Source organism: Geotrypetes seraphini, chromosome 4 (genome assembly GCF_902459505.1).
Source record: "Geotrypetes seraphini chromosome 4, aGeoSer1.1, whole genome shotgun sequence".
NCBI classification, from domain to species: Eukaryota; Metazoa; Chordata; class Amphibia; order Gymnophiona; family Dermophiidae; genus Geotrypetes; species Geotrypetes seraphini.
In genome coordinates this window covers 316665885-316687122 of record NC_047087.1, presented here as the reverse complement: position 1 = coordinate 316687122, position 21238 = coordinate 316665885, and the positions used below count along the sequence as shown (strand labels likewise).

Here is a 21238-nt window from a genome sequence, read left to right as displayed (position 1 = left end):
AGAGGATCAAAATGTCCAGTTAAGATGTGTCAACACAGTAAGCCTATTTGTTAAAAAAGAAACATGCACATTGTACCCAAAGAGCACATTGTACCCATGCCTTTTGTCCTATTAAAAACTCTTGCTCTGGGAGGGGCAGGGGTTTATAGTAACTGGTCTTTGGACATTTGTAATTGTCTATTTTTTCTGGAATGATTTAATGCATCATACAAGCAGATTCAACAATCATTAACTTTTCTGCTATTTGTGTGGCTGTAAATTGAAGTATAAGCTGATCAGGGTGCCGAGGCTATAGCTTTTAACCACTGAGCCACACTCTCCAACTTTGCCAACATGTTTCACTATGATGTTTTTCAAGGCCGTTCACGCTGTGGTCGGTTGGAGTAGCGCAGAGCTTGCTTAAGGGATGAACGGCCTTGAAAAAACTTCATAGTGAAACATGTTGGCAAAGTTATCCCATTAAGGAAAACCACATTTAAGATAAGTTATATCATTAAGATTTAATGCTAAATTATTCATTTATTTATTTATATATTTAAATGTTATTGTGAACACAAAAAAATGTTCCAGTGAGGACACAGCACTTTTTTTTTTTAAAGATGGCGCCGGGTTAGGTTGCTGTTATGGTACCTCCCGCCGTTTTCTTTGTTTGTGTTTGTGTTTTTTTGGTTTCTTTTTTGTTTAATTTGGTTTTATTTGGTTTTGTTATCTACATTTATGTTCCTGTAACATTCTTTTCCAGTTTTTTTTTCATTTTTATTGATCTTGTTGTTTTAAGTTTGGAGCCTACTGTCTTTTCTTGACGGTTTGGCCCGCATGCAACGGTCATGGTGGCCTTCTCCTGTGGTCGGGGTCAGAGGTTGGCAGCGACTGGGGTTTGGCGGCAAGTCGTTCTCCGCAGCAACGGCAGCAGCCGAGGGACTTCGGTCGCCCAGGCCCAAACACGGCGACGAGCTGAGGCTGAGCAGCCCTGACGGGATGCTGTCGCATGTGATCAACGAGCTCTCCAGCACGGAGGCCATTGTGGTGTCACCGCCGTTGCCTATCTGCAGGCCACAGCTGAGATCGCTCTGAGGCTCACCGGGAGTCACCTGCTGAGCTGCGGCGGCGGGGGCTTGGGAGGCGCTGGCTTCATCAGACTGCCGAGACGGGAGATGGCTGGTCCCCCGACCCTGGGAGGCTCCACCTCACCCCCAATGTCCGGCTTCAGCGCCCCGTGGTTGATGCAGTCCTCTTTGCCGCCTCCGCCTGTCTCCTACGCATCTGGCTCCGGTGGCAGCGGCCTGATCGACGCTTGCCTGGCCCGGAGTCTGAGAGCTTCTACCCCGGAATCCCATCGTCCATCGGCCCGGCTTTTCTCCAGGGCTTCTCTTCAGTGTAATGAGCGCAGCAGCAGCAGAGCATGGGTCCCTTGTCGGCCCCAGCTCCAGCGGCACCAGCACACACCAACAACAGCGCCGGGCGGCTTTTCCGCAGAGGAGGAGTTCTTGCAGTCGCCATGGGCCTTGTCTGGGGCAGTCTCCTTGGAGCAGCCGTTCAGGGTGGCAGCTGGAGCACGGGCAGTGTGTCGTGGGGAGGAATGCATGGAGGAGACCATCGCAGAGGAAGAGACATGGGCATCCTGGGACTATCAACCAAATATCTTCCCTGAAGAAGCCCTTTTTCTGGGAACGTAATCGCTCGTCCAAAACTTTCTTGCTCCACTTCATCACTGACGCTGAAACCTTGGATTGAAGACAATGTTTTATTTTTATTTTTCTTTCTAGTTTATGAATTATTTTTAATCTTATTCATTGTTTTGCTACTTGTTTTTTTTTGTTCTATTTTTATCATTTAAATTTCTCCAGAATTCTATCGTTCAACGGTTCCTCCTTCTGCATCTATTCCTTTCTCTCCTCTCTTCTACCTTCCAAAGTACTTAGATCAATGCAGTCTTGTTAGAATGTTTATTTTCTTATTTTTTCCTCTATCTCTTTATTACTTCTTTATTACTCTCCAGGTACTTTAGTTAGATTGTGAGCCTTCGGGACAGTAAGGGAATTTCTAAGTACCTTTCTTACTTATAATTTTAATGTATATTTTCTGTAAACCACTTAGAACCTAATGGATTAGCGGTATATAAGAAATAAATTACATTACATTAACATAAGAACATTAAAGTGTAAGACAGTGAATTACAGGAGTCTAAGGTGGTGTTTCTGAGGACCAGCAAAATCAACGTATCAAGTTATGAGAACCGAGGGTGGATTAGTTTGTATGAACATTGACATCACAGATAGGCTGAAGAACTGCCCAGCCTTACCCTTTTATGACTGTATTGTATCGCCAAACGTACTGCCCAATGTAACTTCTGTAAATGTTGGCTTGTAACCCGTTCTGAGCTCCCAGGAGGACGGGATAGAAATCAAATAAATAAAAAAACTATTTCTTGGGTTAGTTCTCTGTGTAAGTCTCCTGGCATCTTGATCTAACTTCAAGTTGATATTCTTCTCCAGTGGAAAATCCTGGGCAGGGAGACTTTAACAGAGACAAGCAGTAGGATACAGTCTGCCTCTTAAGGTGCTATTCATCTTTACTTGAAATGCTTAATAGTAGAGGCAGAGGCATAATCTTTATGTACTTGCATATACTGGACACTGGCCTTCAGCGTGTCCCATCCTTGAATATTTGAGGGCAGATGGTTAAAGCTCTGTGTCGGCAGTTAGTAAATGAAATTCTAAAGTATAAAAAAAAGATTCAGCACTCTTCCAGTGTCATATAAAATCTGTTAAACTAGCTTACTGGCAGACACCTGTCAATAAATCTGATGACCCCCCAAACTTTTTGTTGATCAGCACAATATATTATAATACTGGATGTGCTTTGGAAACTGGGCACACACATGTACATTCCCCAAGCTGTTATAACCAACTCCTCATGCCAAGATTGGCCTTACTTGCTAGAGGCAAAATAGTTCTTACAAGCACAGTTAAAAACCTGTTTTTCATGAACTTTGCTGGGATTCTGGGAAAGTCTACAATCTGATACTATCTGTATAGCTTGATATCATTTTAATACTCTTACTAATTGAGTCTTCACTTTGTTTTGTAGGCTGAGTTGGTTAAAGGGAATTCACAAAGCGTCGGGCTGACTTTTCGTCAGGTGCAGGCCAGTGATGGAGATGCAGGACATGTTAGTATTGAAACAGTAATGCCCAACTCACCAGCTGCAACAGCTGATCTGCAAAAAGGTGACCGACTTATAGCTATTGGAGGTAAGCTCCTGTGCTAGGAATTTTATTTATACGTGGCGAAAAACAGAGTATGAAGTATACAAACATGTGCAGCACTTTTCAGTGATCCCACTCTGAGAAAAGTAGAGTTTGGAAGGCCATATGATAAGAATTGATGAAATTAACAATAGCTTTAATACCAAAATTAACAAGTATTTTTTTAAAATGCACTTTTCAAGTTGTTAATAGTTGCAATTTTAGCTCTTGTGTAGCCATTTTCATGTCTTCAGCATAAGTAATTACCATGCCAAATGGGCAATTAACGTAGTTTTTTCCCTAGGGAATACAACCAGATTGAGTACCGTATATACTCAAAGGCTTCTTAGAACCTTTTTAAGATATTGGGAAATTGTAAGTGGGAGAGAGGCCTGGAAAACTGTCAAGTCAGGTCAAGCACATTATACTTCATTGGAGTGTGAATCCTCTCACCCTAACTGAAAAGCGCTCCTTGAGGAGAGACCTCTTGCTGTTTTCAACCTCTTAGTTTGAGACTGAACTCTGAGGACTTTCTTACAGATCAGACTCCACAGGTGACCCTTGAGATTAATTCCCTCCCACCCACCTCAAGGCAGAGCTTTTTTGGCTCTTCAGCCAACCAGGAACAGGGCATTACTTTGGTAGGATTTTTCTGCTCTTTCTTTTTTCTTCCAGGTGTAAGTACTTCTGCAACCACAGTATGGCTGGGAAACATCATGTCTCCAAAGCTGCTGCTCAGGTTATAACTTCTGTCTCTTTGCAGACAGATGTTACCCAGGCAGAGGGAGTGGTTCCATGTGCAAACTGTCTTCAGCTTGAATCCCTCATGAAGGAAGGAGAGGAGGTGGCAAGACAGAGAAACATCCATGAGAATGAGAGATACATTGATGAAATGGTTCATGAGGCATCAAAAATTTCCAGCAGTGGGGAAGAAGAGTCTGTGCTGGGGGAAGACAGCTGGACTCAGATTACGGAACCCTGCAAGATTGGTACTGTGATTCCACCTGCCCTTGAACTGAAGAACTGGTCTGCTGCCCTGAAAGTGGAGGAGATGAGAATATCCCAGGGAGAGGAAGAACCAAAGCTTGAAATCCTAAAAATTGCTTGATCCATGACCACTAGGAGGTGTAAGATAGTTGTGGTTGGTGATTCCCTTCTGAGGGGTACAGAAGCATCCATCTGCAGACCAGACATGATGTCCCGGGAGGTATGCTGTCTGCCTGGTGCCAAAATCCAAAATGTTATATAAAAATTGCCAAGACTCATCAAACCTGATGATGAGCAGCATCGGATAATAGTCAACGTTGGCATTAATGATACTGCCAGGTACCCCTGCGAATGTATCAAAAGTGACTTTGTGGCTCTGGGAGAAAAGGTGAAGCAGTCAGGTGAGCAGGTGCTAGTCTCATCCATCCTCCCTCTTGAGGATAAGAGCAAGGTCAGAGAAACACGCATCCTTGAGATGAATTTGTAGCTACGTGGATGGTGTTGAGAGCATTTTGGCCTCCTGGACCATGGGCTGATTTTCCATGTGTTGCTGAGCAGGGATGTTATGTGTCTATCAAAGAAGGGAAGAAGTGTCTTTGGCAGCATACTAGCTAATCTACTCAAGAGGGCTTTAAACTAGAAGTGACTGGGTGGGGTGATTAAAGCCCCCAGGTGAGTAAAAGCCCTCAGGTAAATAAATCACTGAATACCTCTATACGGATGGGAAAAAGGGGCAATATCTGAAAAGTATGCTAGAAGTATGGGAAACAAGATTCTGGATCTAGAAGCTGTCATGAAAGAAGATGAGTTGGATATAGTGGCGATCACGGTGACATGGTTGATGGAGAACCACCGGGCTATAATCTGTTAATGAAAGACAGGGTAGGAAGAAAAGGAGGGGGTGTAGCATTATGTTAAAGATCATATTAAAGCCATGGAATTACAGGATCTGTGGATCAATTTGGAAAGAGGGAATGGTAAATATATTTACATTGGTGTGATATACAGGCCTCCTTCACAGATGAAAGAAGTGTACAGAGATTTACCGTAATACTAGACATTCAGAATATGTCTAAAAAGGGGGAAGTTTTACTAATAGATGTTTTTTAACATACTAGATGTTGATTGGGGTATCCCTATTGCAGGGAAATCTTGGATTCTCTACAAGGAGAACTATTCCAGCAGTTGGTAATGGAATCTATGTGGAATGGGGTCATACTGGACTTGATGCTTACAAACGGGGAAAGTGTTTCTGATGTAACATTGGGTGATCATCTGGCATCCAGTAATCACTGCATGGTACGGTTTAATATTAAGATGGTTATATAGAGGGCTCATTCAAAAGTAAAGGTTCTAGTCTTTTAAAAAGTAACTTTGTTCAGATTGGGGATTATGTCAAGAAATTGTTGTCTGGATGGGAACATCTGGAAGGAGTAGAAATGCAGTGGGCAAAAATGAAAGGAGTGATTGTAAGGGTGACAAATTTTTTTGTGAGGCAAGTAAGTAAAAGAGGAAAAGAAGGCCACTTTGGTTCTCAAAAGTAGTAGCTGAAAAGGTAAGGAATAAAAGGTTTGTATTTATAAACTTCAAAAGAACACAGAAAAAAAGTTAAGAGGCTGGTCTTGTAGTCAGGAAAGCAATGATGCAAATGAAAAAAATAGCTGACACGGTAAAACAGGAAGACAAGACATTTTTTAGATATATTAGTGATAGGAAGAAGTGCAAAAGTGGTATTGTGAGACTCAAAGGTGAAGGGAAGGAATATGTAGAAGCTGATAAAGAAAAGGCCGAATTGCTTAACAAATATTTTTGTTCTATGTTCACAGCTAAAGCGCCGGGAGCGGCACCACAAAAGACAAATGTGAATAGGGATGGAGGAGTAATAGACCCTTATCAATATTCAAGGGGGTTGTGTTCATGAGAAGCTAGCTAAAATAAAGGTAGACAAAGCGATGGGGCCGGATGGTGTACATCCAAGGGTGCTGAAGGAATTTAGGGAAGTTCTGGTAGCTCCGCTGACTGACCTTTTCAACAAGTCTTTAGAGTCGGGAGTGGTACCGGAGGACTGGAGAAGGGCAAATGTGGTCCCTCTCCACAAAAGTGGAAGTAAAGAAAAGTAGGAAATTACAGGCCGGTAAGTCTGATTTCTGTGGTAAGCAAATTAATGGAAACACTTTTAAAACAGAAAATGAAGTTTCTGTAATCCTGTGGATTCACTAGAGGTAGGTCTTGTCGGAGAAATCTGATCAATTTCTTTGGGTGACCAGAGAATTGGATAGAAGATGCGCGCTAGATGTGGTGTAATTAGATTTTAGCAAAGCCTTTGACAGAGTTCCACACAGACGTCTAATAAATAAACTGTGTGGAAGGTGATAGAGGGTAGTGATCAATGGAGATCGCTCTGAGGAAAGGGATGTTACCAGTGGTGTGCCTCAAGGTTCTGTTCTTGGGCCTGTTCTTTTAACATTTTTATAAGCGATATTGCTGAAAGACTGACAGGTAAGATTTGCCTCTTTGCGGATGATACCAAAATCTGCAATAGAGTAGACACACCGGATGGTGTGAATAACATGAAAAAAGACCTGGCAAAGCTTGAAGAATGGTCTGAAATTTGGCAGCTAAAATTTAATGCTAAGAAATGCAAGGTCATGCATTTGGGCTGCAAAAACCCGAGGAAATGGTACAATTGAGTTTAATCTCGCCAAAAGTATTTTTTCGTCCATGTCAAAACCTTTAACGGGTTATAAGAGTCAGCGGCCTATTTCCATCACCGACCCTCATAATTGGTGTCTACAGTGTTTAGGCCCTTAACACCGAGTTGATTCTTGTGCTTGGTGTTCCACTCTACAAAAATGCTCTATCAAAGCTCACCACATTCAACAGGAAAAGCCTTTTGGCTGACCATGGACACAGGTAAATCTTCAGAGCCATCGACATCGGATGATCTTACAGCATCAGGGAAGCCAGCAAAGAAGCCATCCACTTCCCAGCAATCATTGCAGGTCTCAACAGCATTGAGACCCTTGATGCAGACCAAACAATGACGACATCGTTCTCCAGCTTTGTAGGTTCTCTCCTTCACGGAGTGCATCCTCATGGAGATCACCCACTCCAAGACAACCTGTTGCACCGATGGTACCCTGTATCTAAACCAGGCTTAAAGAAACCTCGATAAATGAACATTCAAAGCAATAGAACAGGTTTCAAAACCAACTTAAAAGTTGTTATTTAATTGAGAGAATGGGTCTCAGTGATCCTGCAACGTTCAATGCTTGAATGCCATTTTCGAGCAAATTGTTGTTCTAACTGATAACATTTGCCAAAAAAAACCCCGAAGAAGTCACCAACGAGTGGCGAAACGGGCCCCGTTGGGTCATTACTACGGGCTATCACTGCATAGGCGATTGAAGACATCGCTCTGGATATCAGCCGCACAGAGGCACTTTTTCTAAAAAGTCAAAGATAAGTGCTTCATTTATCTATTCTTTGCTCGCTGATTTAAATTTCAATTTAAAAGCTTTAAATTATGAGTGAGAGTAAAGGGTCGATGAAAGAAAATCCTACCTGCATTACCTTTTTGGTGTTCAAGCATTGAACGTTGCAGGATCACTGAGACCCATTCTCTCAACTAAATAACAACTTTTAAATTGGTTTTGAAACCTGTTCTATTGCTTTGAATGCACCGATGGTACCGGCTGATGAGCCATTGGTACCTTTAGGGAGAAACTCGATGAGTTCTTCCAGAGGGAACTCAATAATATATTAAAATTGCACTGCATGCCGGTGCTAACATTGACTCCCTCGATACCAGCCCAGGCTAAGCATAGCACTACGAGGCCTCAAGTTACCAATGTCAGCTATCCATCGGAGCATTGAGCTACTTCTCATGGATCTTCTGCAAGGCATTGTCACTCCTCATCTCAATGACGTTCTACCTTCAGACATCAATCTTCGCATCGACATTGTAGCTCATCTCATCGTTGTCTTTAATTGAGGCATCGATCCACTACTTCAAAGCATCGACACTTCTTCAACATGGCGTTCAATGCCAAGGCAGCATAGGGCCTCATTTTGCCACTCATGCTTCGAAGCAAAAAATGGATACTCATTGATCCTTTCATTGTTTTCATCGCAACTTTCCTGTAGACATCGTTCTGCTCAACGCACAGCTTCTCCAACTCTTCTCTATGATTCAAATTTGTGATCTGACTGAGTGTGAACTTACTTTATCTGTGACTGAGTGTTATCACACACCTTAGAAAATACCTCCCAGAAAAAGCTGTCCTTCAGAAAGGCTTTCCTTTACTAGGTCAGTTGAGCAAAGCCCTACCTGTGAAATTGGAAGCTGACATTGGACCAAGCATTGAGTACCTGGACGCCTTGGACTTTATGAGCCTCCCAAAGAGCTTCTCAAGTTATCGTTACATGATATTCTTAAGGAGATGTTTCTCAAAAATTGGGAAACGCCTTTAACTATTACGGAGCTCCAAGAATACTAGATTCCATTTTCAAAATAATTTCTTGTCCTGTGTTTGATAAACCAGAGCTACAACATCGATCATTAAGAAATCTTTCAGTACAAGAATTTATGCCTCGGCACCACCATGGTGTAAGGGCCGTATTATGGACAGTTTTGGACATCGCCTTTATCAAAATTCTATGCTGGCGAGCAGGATCCTTAATTACAATTTCTACATGTCTTGTTATCTAAAATATCTGATAAGGAAATTGCCTAACTTTGAAAAGCATATTCTTTCAGAGCACCTTACAGAATATCAGCAAACTATTCACACTCTTTCACAGACTAGTAACTTAGTAGATGACGGCAGATAAAGATCCGAATGGTCCATCTAGTCTGCCCAACCTGATTCAATCTAAAAATTCATTGGGTTTTTGGGTTTTTTCTTCTTCTTCTTCTTCTTCTTAGCTATTTCTGGGCAAGAATCCAAAGCTCTGCCCGGTACTGTTCTTAGGTCCAATTACTGAAGTAATAATAACAGTTTATATACCACAGGACCGTGAAGTTCTATGCGGTTTACAAAGATTAAAAGATGGTACAAATTGAGGCAAAAGCTAGTGATTAACAGCTCAAGGGTTCAGTTATTGAGGAGAAAGAGTTGTACGGGTCAGCTGCCTAGATACTTCAGGAACAGATATGTTTTTAGGCGTTTCCTGAATTCCCCATAAGTAGTAGGCGTAAGCAATTGTTCTAGATCTTTACCCCATAATGCTGCCTGATGTGAGAAAAGGTGTTAATGGTGTCTTTTGAGTTTACATCCTCTAACTGGAGGGGAAACAAGGATCGAATGTGAACTTCTCTTATGTTTGTTGGCTGAGGAGAAAAGGTCAGTTATGTATTTAGGGGCTAGACCGAATAGTGCCTTAAAGCAAAAACAACCGAATTTAAAACTTCACACGCGCCTCCATCGGCCAATGCAGCTGTCAGTAGTAAGGTGTCATAGTCACATGATCAAACTTCTTCAGGCCGAAAATCAGTTTGACCGCTGCATTTTGCACTAATTGTAATCGTCGCATATTCTTTTGGGAAATTGCTAAATAGGCGATGTTTCAGTAATCAAGTTGACTCAGTACGAGGGATTGTACCAGGATTCTAAATGCTGACATATCAAAATGGACCAAAGTTTCCAGAGAGTGAAAAAACCCTTTCTGATTAAGGAGTCTACCTGGTCTTTCATGGTTAAGCACTGGTCTAGTGTTACACCCAATACCTTCATAGTCTCCATCAAAGCTCACTCCAGTCCATCTACACCCTCTCAGCCATTGAAGCCCTCCCCAGCCTATCCTCCACCAAACGGCCATATACAGACACAGACCGTGAAAGTCTGCACAGTACTGACCTTAGTTCTTCAATATTTACTATTATTTTCTGATTCTAGATCATTTAGAAAGTATATAACAAGGTCAGCTTATGATGCTTTTGAGATGTCATCCAGAGCATTTGCTATGTCGGTGGCTATGAGACGTTCTATTCCTTTATCATTTGAACCTTTTCTAATTCCGCTATCTTTTTTTTTTTTTTTTAAATAAGAAAGTAAATTGTAGCAGTCATGTGATGGAGGGGAGGGAACTGCAAGAAAGGGAAGGTAGATAAAGCTGCCAAGTAGAAATGGTGCCTAGCTCAACCATGGGGCCCCCTACTAATATTACCCCTACACCAACTCTAAGTCTTTTTTTCAGGCTTAGGCCCCAAATGACCGCCCCATTTTCTACCTTTTAACATATTGTGTGAATGCAAAGCTAGTATTGAAATTCTGGAAGGTATATAAGAAGTACCAAAGACCCACAGTAATAGATAAAAGTTAGAAATTATGTAGGGTATGCAATATTCAGATTGATAAATTCCTATTTACTAATGTGCATTAATCACTTAACACTTGAATTAGTACATGCTGTTAGTGCACCACCACACTAACAGTTGCATGCTGGCTTAATACTTAGAGCTTAATAATTTACACATTAAGGAACCATTTACTAAAGTGCATTAGATTTTGCAGTTACCGTAGCTTTAACAGAGAAAATTAATGCAAGCTAGCTACAGACTTAATACAGCAACTATTGTGGGCAGGGTGCCCAACATTTTCTATTGTAGGTTGTGTGTTAAGTTGCATTAGCATACAATAATCAGGTTGTAGTAAGTGAGGAAGCATTTAATGCTTCCCATTTAGGAGGCAGTAAGTCAGGGGTGTCCAATGTCGGTCCTCGAGGGCCGCAATCCAGTCGGGTTTTCAGGATTTCCCCAATGAATATGCATGAGATCTATTAGCATACAATGAAAGCAGTGCATGCAAATAGATCTCATGTATATTCATTGGGGAAATCCTGAAAATCCGACTGGACTGCGGCCCTCGAGGACCGACATTAGACACCCCTGCAGTAAGTGATCCTGTGCTCTCTCCAAATTGCTGTATTCTCTCCATGCCCATTGTTCACCCATACTCTTAGTGAGCAACTTAGCATATACAGTCTTAGGGTTAGATTAACTAAAGATAGCGACTCATTCGCTGTTGGTCAATTCTCTGGCCAATTTTCAAACAGCTATTAATTCACTATCAAGTTAGCATGCAAACCCACCGACTAAATCGCTCAGTGAGCGATTGAGACATGCGCAAAGCCATGACAGTAGTGACAGGAGAAGCAGCCTTCTGTCACTTCTGTCAGGGCTTCTGCCAGTATTTTTATTTTTAATGCTCCCCTCCTGCCACCAGATGCCTCCCGCCACCGTCGAACTTATGGCAAGAGGGATGCCCACTCCTTCCCCTCCCCCCCCCCCCCGACGCCGATGAACTATTAAAAATGGCAGGAGGGATGCTCACTTCCTCCTGCCACCAGACGCCCTCCCGACGCCGATGCCCACTCCCTCCTGCCAGTGGAGGCCACCCTCCCTCGGCCCCCTCAGCCCCCCTCCTCCCTGTTACCTTTGGTTGAGAGCAGGAGGAGTCCCTCCTGCTCCTCCGCCAGCCGCTACTGTCTACAATGCAGGCCTTATGCCCCTCCCCATACATCATCTGATGCACAAGGAGGGGGCCTAAGGCCATGATTGGCTCAGATGCCTCAAGCCTCTCCCCATCAGTGGGGTCTTAGGCGCCTAAGCCAATCAGAGACTCCCTTAGGCTCCCTCTGTATCCTGGATACAAGGTGGAGGAGCTAAGGCTCCTGTATCCGGGATACAGAGGGAGCCTAATGGAGTCCCTGATTGGCTCAGATGCCTAAGACCCTGCCCAAGGGAAGGGCATGAAGCATCTGAGCTAATCAGGGCCTTGTGACCCTCCACGTGCATCAGATGATGCACGGGAAAGGGCCTAAGACCTGTATTACAGGCAGCAGCAGGCAGAGAACCAAAGGCCTCGATTTACTAAAGTCAGCGATCATTGCTAAACCTGTTTTCACAGGATGGTTTTCACAGGTTTAGCAACGATCGCTGCTAACCGACCCACTTCACAAAATGGTCCACTGCAGCTTAAAAATACTGCAAAAAAACAGTTAGCATGTTTTGTGCACTAGCTGTTATCACACTCTAAACTGTGTGTTAACAGCTTAATGCATTTTAATAAAAAGATCCCCTAAGTGCATCGTGTGGAATGAAGTGAGAAATAGATGTGGACTTTGCCTTACAGTTGAGTGAGATAATTTACATGTGTTAACCTCAGCAATTAGCACAGATCACTTAATTCCATAAATTAAATAAATAAATCTTAGGCTATGTAGTAGATAAACTTAACACTTCAATGTCTCCTTTAAAACTGAGGGTTAAATACACTAAAGTCAACTGGTTTAGCGACAATTGGATTTGCTGACCTGATGCAGAAACGGCTCGCCACGTGATTTTCTGCAGGATCACTCATTCTCTGACCCAGCCATGCAAATGAGGGCATTAATATTGAAATGGCATGTAAATTAATAGAGCAAATGATGCTCTAACATGGCTTCCGATGCACAAAGAAAAGTGATCACTTTTAGCGATTTGAAAAAAACGACTGGTCAAGACCAGTTGCTTACCTATCCTGCTGACACAAAATATATTTATAAACATGCCCTTTTTTTAATGAGCACAGATGCTGTGTGTATTACACATGCACAATATCTGTCCCATAAAAAAATAAAAAAAACCAACTGAGCCGCCGCCACTCCCATAATGACAATCATAGGTCCCATGAAAAACACCTTTGCCAGCAAAATTGGCAGGAGGTTGCCCACTCCCTCCTGCCTCTGGATGCGCCCTCCTGAGCCACCTCCTGCCCTTCTCCCCCCCTCAAAAAAAGGCAGGAGGGATGCCCACTCCTACTACTGGATGCCCCTCCCTGCACCAGGCGCCCTTCTAAACCATCAATTCCCCTCCCCCCCAAAAAAAGGCAGGAGGGATGACCACTCCCTCCTGCCACTGGATGCTCCCCCTAACCCCTGAACCTCCCTCCCCATACCTTTGTATGGGGAGGGGAAGGCCCACCATTTTGGAGCAGCAGGCCTGTCTCCCTCCTGCTCTCTTCAGAGAAAGGTACGGGGGGAGGTTCGGGGGAGCATCCAGGCCTTTCTTTGTGGGGGGGGAAGGAGAAAGAGGGGATGGCTCGGAAGGGCGCCTGGTTTGGGAGGGGCATTCGGTGGCAGGAGGGAATGGGCATACCTCTTGTCAATTTTCGCTGGCATGGGGGGTCAGTCCCTGGTGCTGGTTCATCGGAGTGATGTTGGGGAGGACTGTAATCGGTGAGAGCGGGGCTTTTTTCTTTTCTTTTCTTTTTTTAATGTGATAGATATGCATGTATAACGCATGCACAACATTCTGTGTCCATTAAAAAAAAGGTTTCCTGCCCCAAAAAGTTGAGTGGCAGGAAGCTGCTTCGGGGCTTCCCCTGCCTCTCACTGTTCGGGCTTTCCCTGCAGGCTCTACACGTGTGAGATTCACACTCGGCGATTCATTGGCGGGATGAGACGTGGATTACGATGAACCTAAGCTCAAATCATTTGCATTCAAACTTTTTCGTACATTAATAGCTTTTTTGAAATCAGCCAAAAATCAGATTAGAGCGTACCCACGTGGTCTTACTGACCCTGTTTAGTACATCTAGCTCTGAGTCACAGCTGAGATCAAGATTTAAAGAGTTGTGATTAATTATTTTTATATGGGTTGTCCTTGTAGAATGCAATGCCAAATTTTAATATTTTGTCTGCTGATATTAGAAACATTGACTATTCAGTTTCAACTAGTTTTTAATAGTCTCTTTTTTAAATTTTTTAATAGGAGTAAAAGTTACATCTTCAGTTCAAACTCTGAAACTCATCAAGCAAGCTGGTGACAGAGTGTTGGTATATTATGAAAGGCCAGTCGGTCAGAATCAGCATGGTGGCATGGTTCCAGAAAGTTTTGGACCACTGGAAGATTCTCCTTTTGTATCTCCATGTCAGCAGAATTATGATGAGGACATTCCTTGTGTCCCATTGGACATTGATGGCAAAGAATTGGATTCAGAATTTGAAGAACTGGCATTTGATATCAAACCAGTTAATGAAGTTAAAGAGGAAGTAACCCCAGCAGCTAATCAAAGTCCTAAACGCTCCATGGTGACTCTAGCTTCCAAACCTCTTGGATCTATATCTCCAATTCTAAATCGTAAATTAAACTTAACAAATTATCAACCATCCTTGAAGACGCAACAAAAAGAAGGAACAAAACCAACAGCAGTTAAAAGTTTTGAGGTTTTGGATGTTGCTCAACAATCCAATAGACCACCCCAAGGATCCACCAATAAACCACCTGTACCACCTCGACCACAGATAAAACTAACTTTAGCATCTTGTGAAACTCAGACCTTATTAGAAACAGAAGATGCATCTGTTGAAAAACCAGAGAGACCACCTCTGCCTATCAATAATGGAGATAAATTGCTGGAAAAGCCAGTGAAGCATACGGAACTAGTGGAAGACCTGACTGCTTCAAAACTAAGTGCTCTCAAACAAGAACTAATGAAAGACAAGGTCTCAGAAAGCTCTTCTAGCACTAAAGATAGCATAGATGACCATTCAGCATGGGAATCCTCTGAAGCACCTTATCGGAACAGACAAGGGCGATGGACAAAAGCTAGCTGCACGTTTGAGGTGGAAAGTTACCATAGATATTTAAATGTTGCTCTCTGGTGCAGAGATCCTTTCAAAATGGGGGGCCTTATTTGCTTAGGACATGTCAGTATCAAATTGGAAGAAATTGCTCTAGAGTGCTTGGCAACATCATCCATGGAATATTTTACAACCTTCAGGCTAAATGCACCTGAGCCCAAAGCTACAGTCAGTAGAACTGCATTGAGAAGCTTAAGTACTCATAAAGGTTTCAATGAAAAATTTTGTTACGGGGATATCACTTTGAACTTCAGATATTTAATAGAAGGTGAGTCCGAAAACTCTAGTGTCTTGGTGGAAAAAGAAAAGGAATCTAATCTTCCAGAAGAAGAGTCCTCATTTCCAAAAGATGAAACTAGTGTATCTCAGATTGTTTTTACAGAAAGCAAGCATAATTTTCAAGACACTCAGTTCCAGAACCCAACATGGTGTGACCACTGCAAAAAGAAAGTCTGGACAAAAGCAGCTTCACAGTGTATGCTCTGTGCCTATGTTTGCCATAAAAAATGCCAAGAGAAATGTCTGTCTGAAAATCCATTTTGTGTAGTAGCTGAACGGAGGCTTGATGCTGAATCAAAGGCTTCTGTAAATAAAGCCACAGGAATAACCAGGCATATCATCAATACCAGTTCTCGCTTACTGAATTTGCGTCAGGTGCCCAAAACTCGCCAGGCAGAGCTGGGAGCTGACCTTGTGGAACCTTCACCAAAGCACACTCCTAACACTTCAGATAATGAGAGCAGTGACACAGAAATGTCCAGTTCAAGCAGTCCTTCTAAACGAGCACAATGCAGTGGAACCAAGTTGATAAGAAAGGAAGGAGGCTTAGATGATAGTGTCTTCATTGCTGTTAAAGAAATTGGCCGTGATTTATATCGAGATTTACCTACAGAGGAAAGATTCCAAAAGCTAGAATTAATGCTGGATAAACTTCAGAGTGAGATAGACCAGGAACTGGAACATAACAACCACCTGGTCAGGGAAGAGAGAGAAACAACAGATACAAGGAAAAAATCTCTTCTTTCTGCTGCATTATTAAAATCAGGAGAAAGGCTACAAGCCTTGACGCTGCTTATGATCCACTATAGAGCAGGTATTGAGGATCTAGAGTCTCTGGAAAATATCTCTTTAGACCAGCAATCCAGAAAACTCACAAAATCTGCAGAGGAAAGCAGTACAGCATCTGAAGTGGATACTAATGATGATGTCAGCCAGGTAGAAATAGAGGCTTTCAGCTGCATATCAGAGAACCAAATGCTTGAATCTGCATAAAACCATATAACCAGTAGCTTGTTTTTCTGGCCTTCCAGGTAATAGGAGGAGAAAGAAAATAATTTTGCACTTACTAAATAAACATATTCTCATTTAACAGATCTTTGGTAAAAATAAACCAAGATTTCTCTGCAGAAGCAAGTTTAATTTGGGGAAAGTAGGAAGTTGACCCAAAGGTACCATCTCTAGGTTCTGCATTTTTTGAGAGGGGGATTAGGGGACAAATTTGTTTTAACTAATTTATTTTTTCCTCTGATTGTGTTAACTTAAGGTTTCCTATTACTGTATGTACAAAATACTTCCATGTATTGTTTTCCTGTTCTCTGGGAGATTGGTTCATGATTAGAATACTGTTGGGATTCTTGATCTGTCTCATGCCCATCATATGGGAAAAAAATGCTATAATTGTGCTGCATGCCTCAACTGATAAAGATGCAATCACTGAGGGACCAGGGGTGGCAACTTTTATTTAGCTAATTGATGTCCTTTTTAAAATAATTTTTCTTTTGCCAAATATGCATCATGAAAATAAGCTTTGGCTTTTGTTTTGTCAGTAATTTAGTAAAGTTTTGACTTTATACATCATGTTACTTGCTTTATATAATTTTTTGTAAAACTTGGCAAACTTATTTCTAGGTAATAGGCTAAAATAGGTTTGTCTTTTAAAGCTTCAGCTGGAGCTGGTGGTCAGTTTGATTAGCTATAACGCTGCCAAATAGCATTATAGATAACAGTTTGAGTCTACTGCTGCTATCCAAGTTAGCTGAGAATGTTTCAGTTGACGTGGACTGTTCTCCTAAACTATAGGCCTTCTCCATTAAACTCAGTGGAAAGGATGAAAACGCATGCAAAATGTTGTGGCTGGGAGTTCTCATCTCTTTTTGATTTTTAGTATGTTTTCATTTAGTATATTTAAATAATGTGTTTTATAGTGAACAGTCTTGGTTGGCAGAAAGGTATTCAAATAAAGTGGACTGCTTTTATAGTAAGGTCCAATTAAAGTGCAATTGAAAAAGAGCAGCGAGTTCATATTCTTTTAGTTCCTTAACCCATCCTTGCCTTAAATGTGTGTCGCACTCAATTTTAACCTGTTTGGAGAAGGGCTACTCTAGCTGTCCAGCACTGTGAAAACTCAGATGCTGTATGAGTAACAAGTTGTCATACTGAGCAGCAGTCCATCTTTTGTAAATGTGACATTACCTTTTATACTTCTATAGGACAGTCTGTTTGAAATGCCTTGATATGATGGAAAAATAGATTATCCCAGGACAAGCAGGCAGCATATTCTTAACGTATGGGTGACGTCACCGACGGAGCCCCGGTACGGACCTTTTTAACTAGAAAGTTCTAGTTGGCCGCACCGCGCATGCGCGAGTGCCTTCCCGCCCGACGGAGGAGTGCGTGGTCTCCAGTTTCTTCGTTTCCGCGGAGCGAAGAAGACGCATGTGGTTTCAACGGCCGTTGAACACTTCTTTTTTGCCTTCCCGCTCGCGTTATTTCTAATTTTTTTTCTACTTTTTCCCTTCGGGTTTCTGTTTTCTTTCTAATCGGTAAAAAAAAAAAAAAAAAAAACTTTGTTTTTTCCTTTATTTTTCAACTGGCCCCAGCGGGGCCTGTTGCCATCATACAAGCCTCCGGCTTTGATTTCGCGGAGGCCGTATTTCCCTTCATGCCCCCCCAACCGGGTTTTAAGAAGTGCCAGCGGTGTGCACGCCCGATTTCCCTTTCGGACCCACACAACTGGTGCCTACAGTGCTTGGGTCCGGAACATCGGGCTGACACCTGCACCCGCTGCGCCACTCTCCAAAAACGCACACTTAAAAATAGACAAATCCAGCAGAATCTCCTCTTCGGCACCGGTTCTGCTATGGATCCGACCCCGACGTCGACGGCACCGCCGAAATCGGCACCGTCAACATCGACACCACCTGATCCTTCTGCGGGGTCGATAGCGCCAGGTAAGCCGGCTAAGAAGCCTTCCACTTCCCTCGAGCGCCCTCCCGCCACGGCGGTGACACCGATCCTTCCGACGTCCCGCAAGTCCCGTAAGCGCTCCGCTCCGATAACGGTGAGTGCCTCTTCATCGGCCTCCTCATCGCCGGAGCGTAGAGCAGCACCTATGGTACCGAAGAAAAGTAAAACGGTACCGGTGCCACCATTGGAGGACCGTATCTCGGCCATCCTCCAAAACAAATTGCAGGAGCAGCTACAGCACCAGCTTCAGGAACTGCTTCCGACCCTGCTGGCACCGCTTCTTCCGGTACCGGTCCGGCCCGAGCCTCGCACTACTCCGCCAGTGACCACCCCCTCGGTACCGATGAACACTTCCATGCCGGTCTTATCTGCCCAGCCTACACTTCAAACTTGCGCGGCGGAGGACCCCTCCCGGCCCCAGGATCGACATCGATCGTCTCGGGACCGGGATCGGCACCACTCCTCCCGGGACCGAGATCGGCACCGGTCTTCATCTCCCGGCACCGTGTCCATGAGATCTGGCAAGTCCCTTTCTAAAACCCGCCATACTGAGCCGGCCATCAGGGACCAGGACTTATGGGAGCAATCCCCACTCGGTACCGAGGAGGATGCCTCTTCCACTGATGAGGAACCCTCCATGGCTGAATCCACCTCCAAACCCGAGCAGTCCTCATTTACGAAATTCCTTCGGGAGATGTCTGCGGCTCTCTCCATCCCACTTGAGTCCGACTCAAAGAAGTCCCAGGCCTTTCTAGAAGCCTTGGACTTCGATCAACCCCCCAAGGAGTTTCTCAAACTACCCGTCCATGATATTCTACGGGAAACATTTTATAAAAATTTGGAGAATCCCCTTACTGTTCCAGGTGCCCCTAAGAAACTGGACAGTTTGTACCGGGTCATCCCTATCCCGGGATTTGATAAACCCCAATTGCCACATGAGAGCCTCCTGGTAGAATCCACTCTCAAAAAATCTCATGGTTCCAGTGTCTATGCCTCCACCCCTCCTGGCAGAGAGGGTAAAACAATGGACAAATTTGGAAAGCGCCTGTACCAGAATGCCATGCTGGCTAGCAGAGCCAACAATTACTCATTTCATTTTTCTTTTTACATGAAATATCTAGTACAACAACTTTCTGCTCTGCAAAAGTATATCCCTGAACGCAAGGTTCCATTGTTTCAGCAACAAATTTCCACCCTCCTTCAACTTAGGAAATTCATGGTACGCTCAATCTATGACTCTTTCGAGCTCTCCTCCCGAGCCTCTGCTCTGGCAGTGGCCATGCGACGCCTTGCCTGGCTGAGGGTATCTGACCTTGATGTGAACCACCAAGACCGCCTTGCCAACGCGCCCTGTCTTGGTGATGAACTTTTTGGGGAGTCTCTGGATACCACGACACAAAAACTTTCGGCTCATGAGACGAGATGGGACACCCTCATTAAGCCTAAAAAGAAGACTCCGCCAACACGACCATACAGACCTCAGTCCTCTTACCAACGTCGTTTTTCTGCTAGGCCACTTAATCCTCCTCAACAGCAATCTCGTCGGCCTCGCCAACAACAACAACAACACTCTCAGGCTCGCTCGCAATCTCACCAGACGGCCAAGCCTCTCCCTCAAACTAAGCCTCCTCAGCCCTTTTGACTCCTTTCTCCAGGGCATAGCCAGTCTCCAACCCTCGCTGCCTCTGCCTCAACCTATCGGGGGCCGCCTCACCATCTTTCTACGACGCTGGGAGGCCATCACATCAGACCTGTGGGTTCTAAACATCATCCGTCACGGATACTCACTAAGGTTCCAGACTCTTCCTGCAGACCATCCTCCCGTAGAGTCTGCTTCTCACTCCTCCCAAACTCCACTCCTCCTCAGGGAGGTCCAATCCCTCCTCCTTCTCAATGCCATCGAAGAAGTTCCACCAGACCAAAGAGGTCAGGGATTTTACTCCCGCTACTTCTTGGTACCCAAGAAAACAGGGGATCTTCGTCCTATCCTCGACCTCAGGAACCTCAACAAGTGTTTGGTCAAGGAAAAGTTCAGGATGCTCTCCCTTGCCACACTATATCCTCTTCTGTCTCAACACGACTGGCTATGTTCTCTGGACCTCAAGGAGGCCTACACTCACATCCCAATCCATCAGGCTTCACGTCGCTACCTCCGATTCCAGATACTGAATCACCACTATCAGTACAAAGTGCTACCCTTTGGTCTCGCATCATCACCCAGGGTGTTCACCAAGTGCCTGATTGTGGTAGCGGCCTGTCTCAGGTCCCACAACCTACAAGTGTTCCCCTACTTGGACGATTGGTTGGTGAAAGCAACAACCGCTCCACTTGTGCTGCAATCAACTCACCACACCATCTCTTTCCTCCATCTCTTGGGGTTCGAGATCAATTATCCCAAGTCGCATCTGCTTCCCACGCAGCGCCTTCAGTTCATCGGAGCACTTCTCGATACCAACTTCATGAGAGCGTTCCTTCCTGCCGACCGGCACCGGACACTGCTTCACCTCTGTCGACAGGTGCTCCTCCAACCATCCATCCCTGCTCGCCAGATGATGATTCTTCTGGGTCACATGGCCTCGACAGTCCATGTGGTTCCCCTGGCGCGACTCCATCTGAGGATACCGCAATGGACCCTCGCCAACCAATGGTCGCAGACCAGGGATCCTCTTTCTCATCCCATCTCTGTGACATCGTCTCTTCAGCGATCTCTTCAATGGTGGTTGAACTCCTCAAATCTTTCCAGGGGCCTCCTTCTTCATCCGCCCCCTCATTCCATGATCATCACCACAGATGCCTCCCCCTATGCATGGGGGGCTCACGTAGGGGATCTACGCACCCAGGGACTCTGGACCCCTCAGGAGCGTCAACATCACATCAATTTCCTGGAACTCAGAGCCATGTTTTATGCTCTCAAGGCCTTCCAGCACCTTCTCTATCCTCAGGTTCTTCTCCTGTGCACGGACAACCAGGTCGCCATGTACTACATCAACAAGCAAGGCGGCACCGGATCTCGTCTCCTTTGTCAGGAGGCCCTCCGGATTTGGACCTGGGCCACAGCCCACAATCTTTATCTCAAAGCGGTCTATATCCAGGGCGAACAGAACTCCCTGGCCGACCAGCTCAGCCGCATCC

At 44.3% G+C, this 21238-nt stretch overlaps 1 protein-coding gene across 1 annotated transcript in view; it reads left to right on the top strand.

Annotated features, from left to right (window-relative positions):
* PDZD8 (PDZ domain containing 8) overlaps positions 1–16717 on the top strand; it is a 235380-nt gene extending 218663 nt beyond the window's left edge. The window contains exons 4-5 of the mRNA XM_033941009.1: positions 3091–3253; positions 13989–16717. Of these exons, the coding sequence (XP_033796900.1) occupies positions 3091–3253; positions 13989–16132 (2307 nt within the window). The 3' untranslated portion in view covers positions 16133–16717. The remainder of the gene's footprint in view (positions 1–3090; positions 3254–13988) is intronic.
* Positions 16718–21238: the final 4521 nt, after the last annotated feature.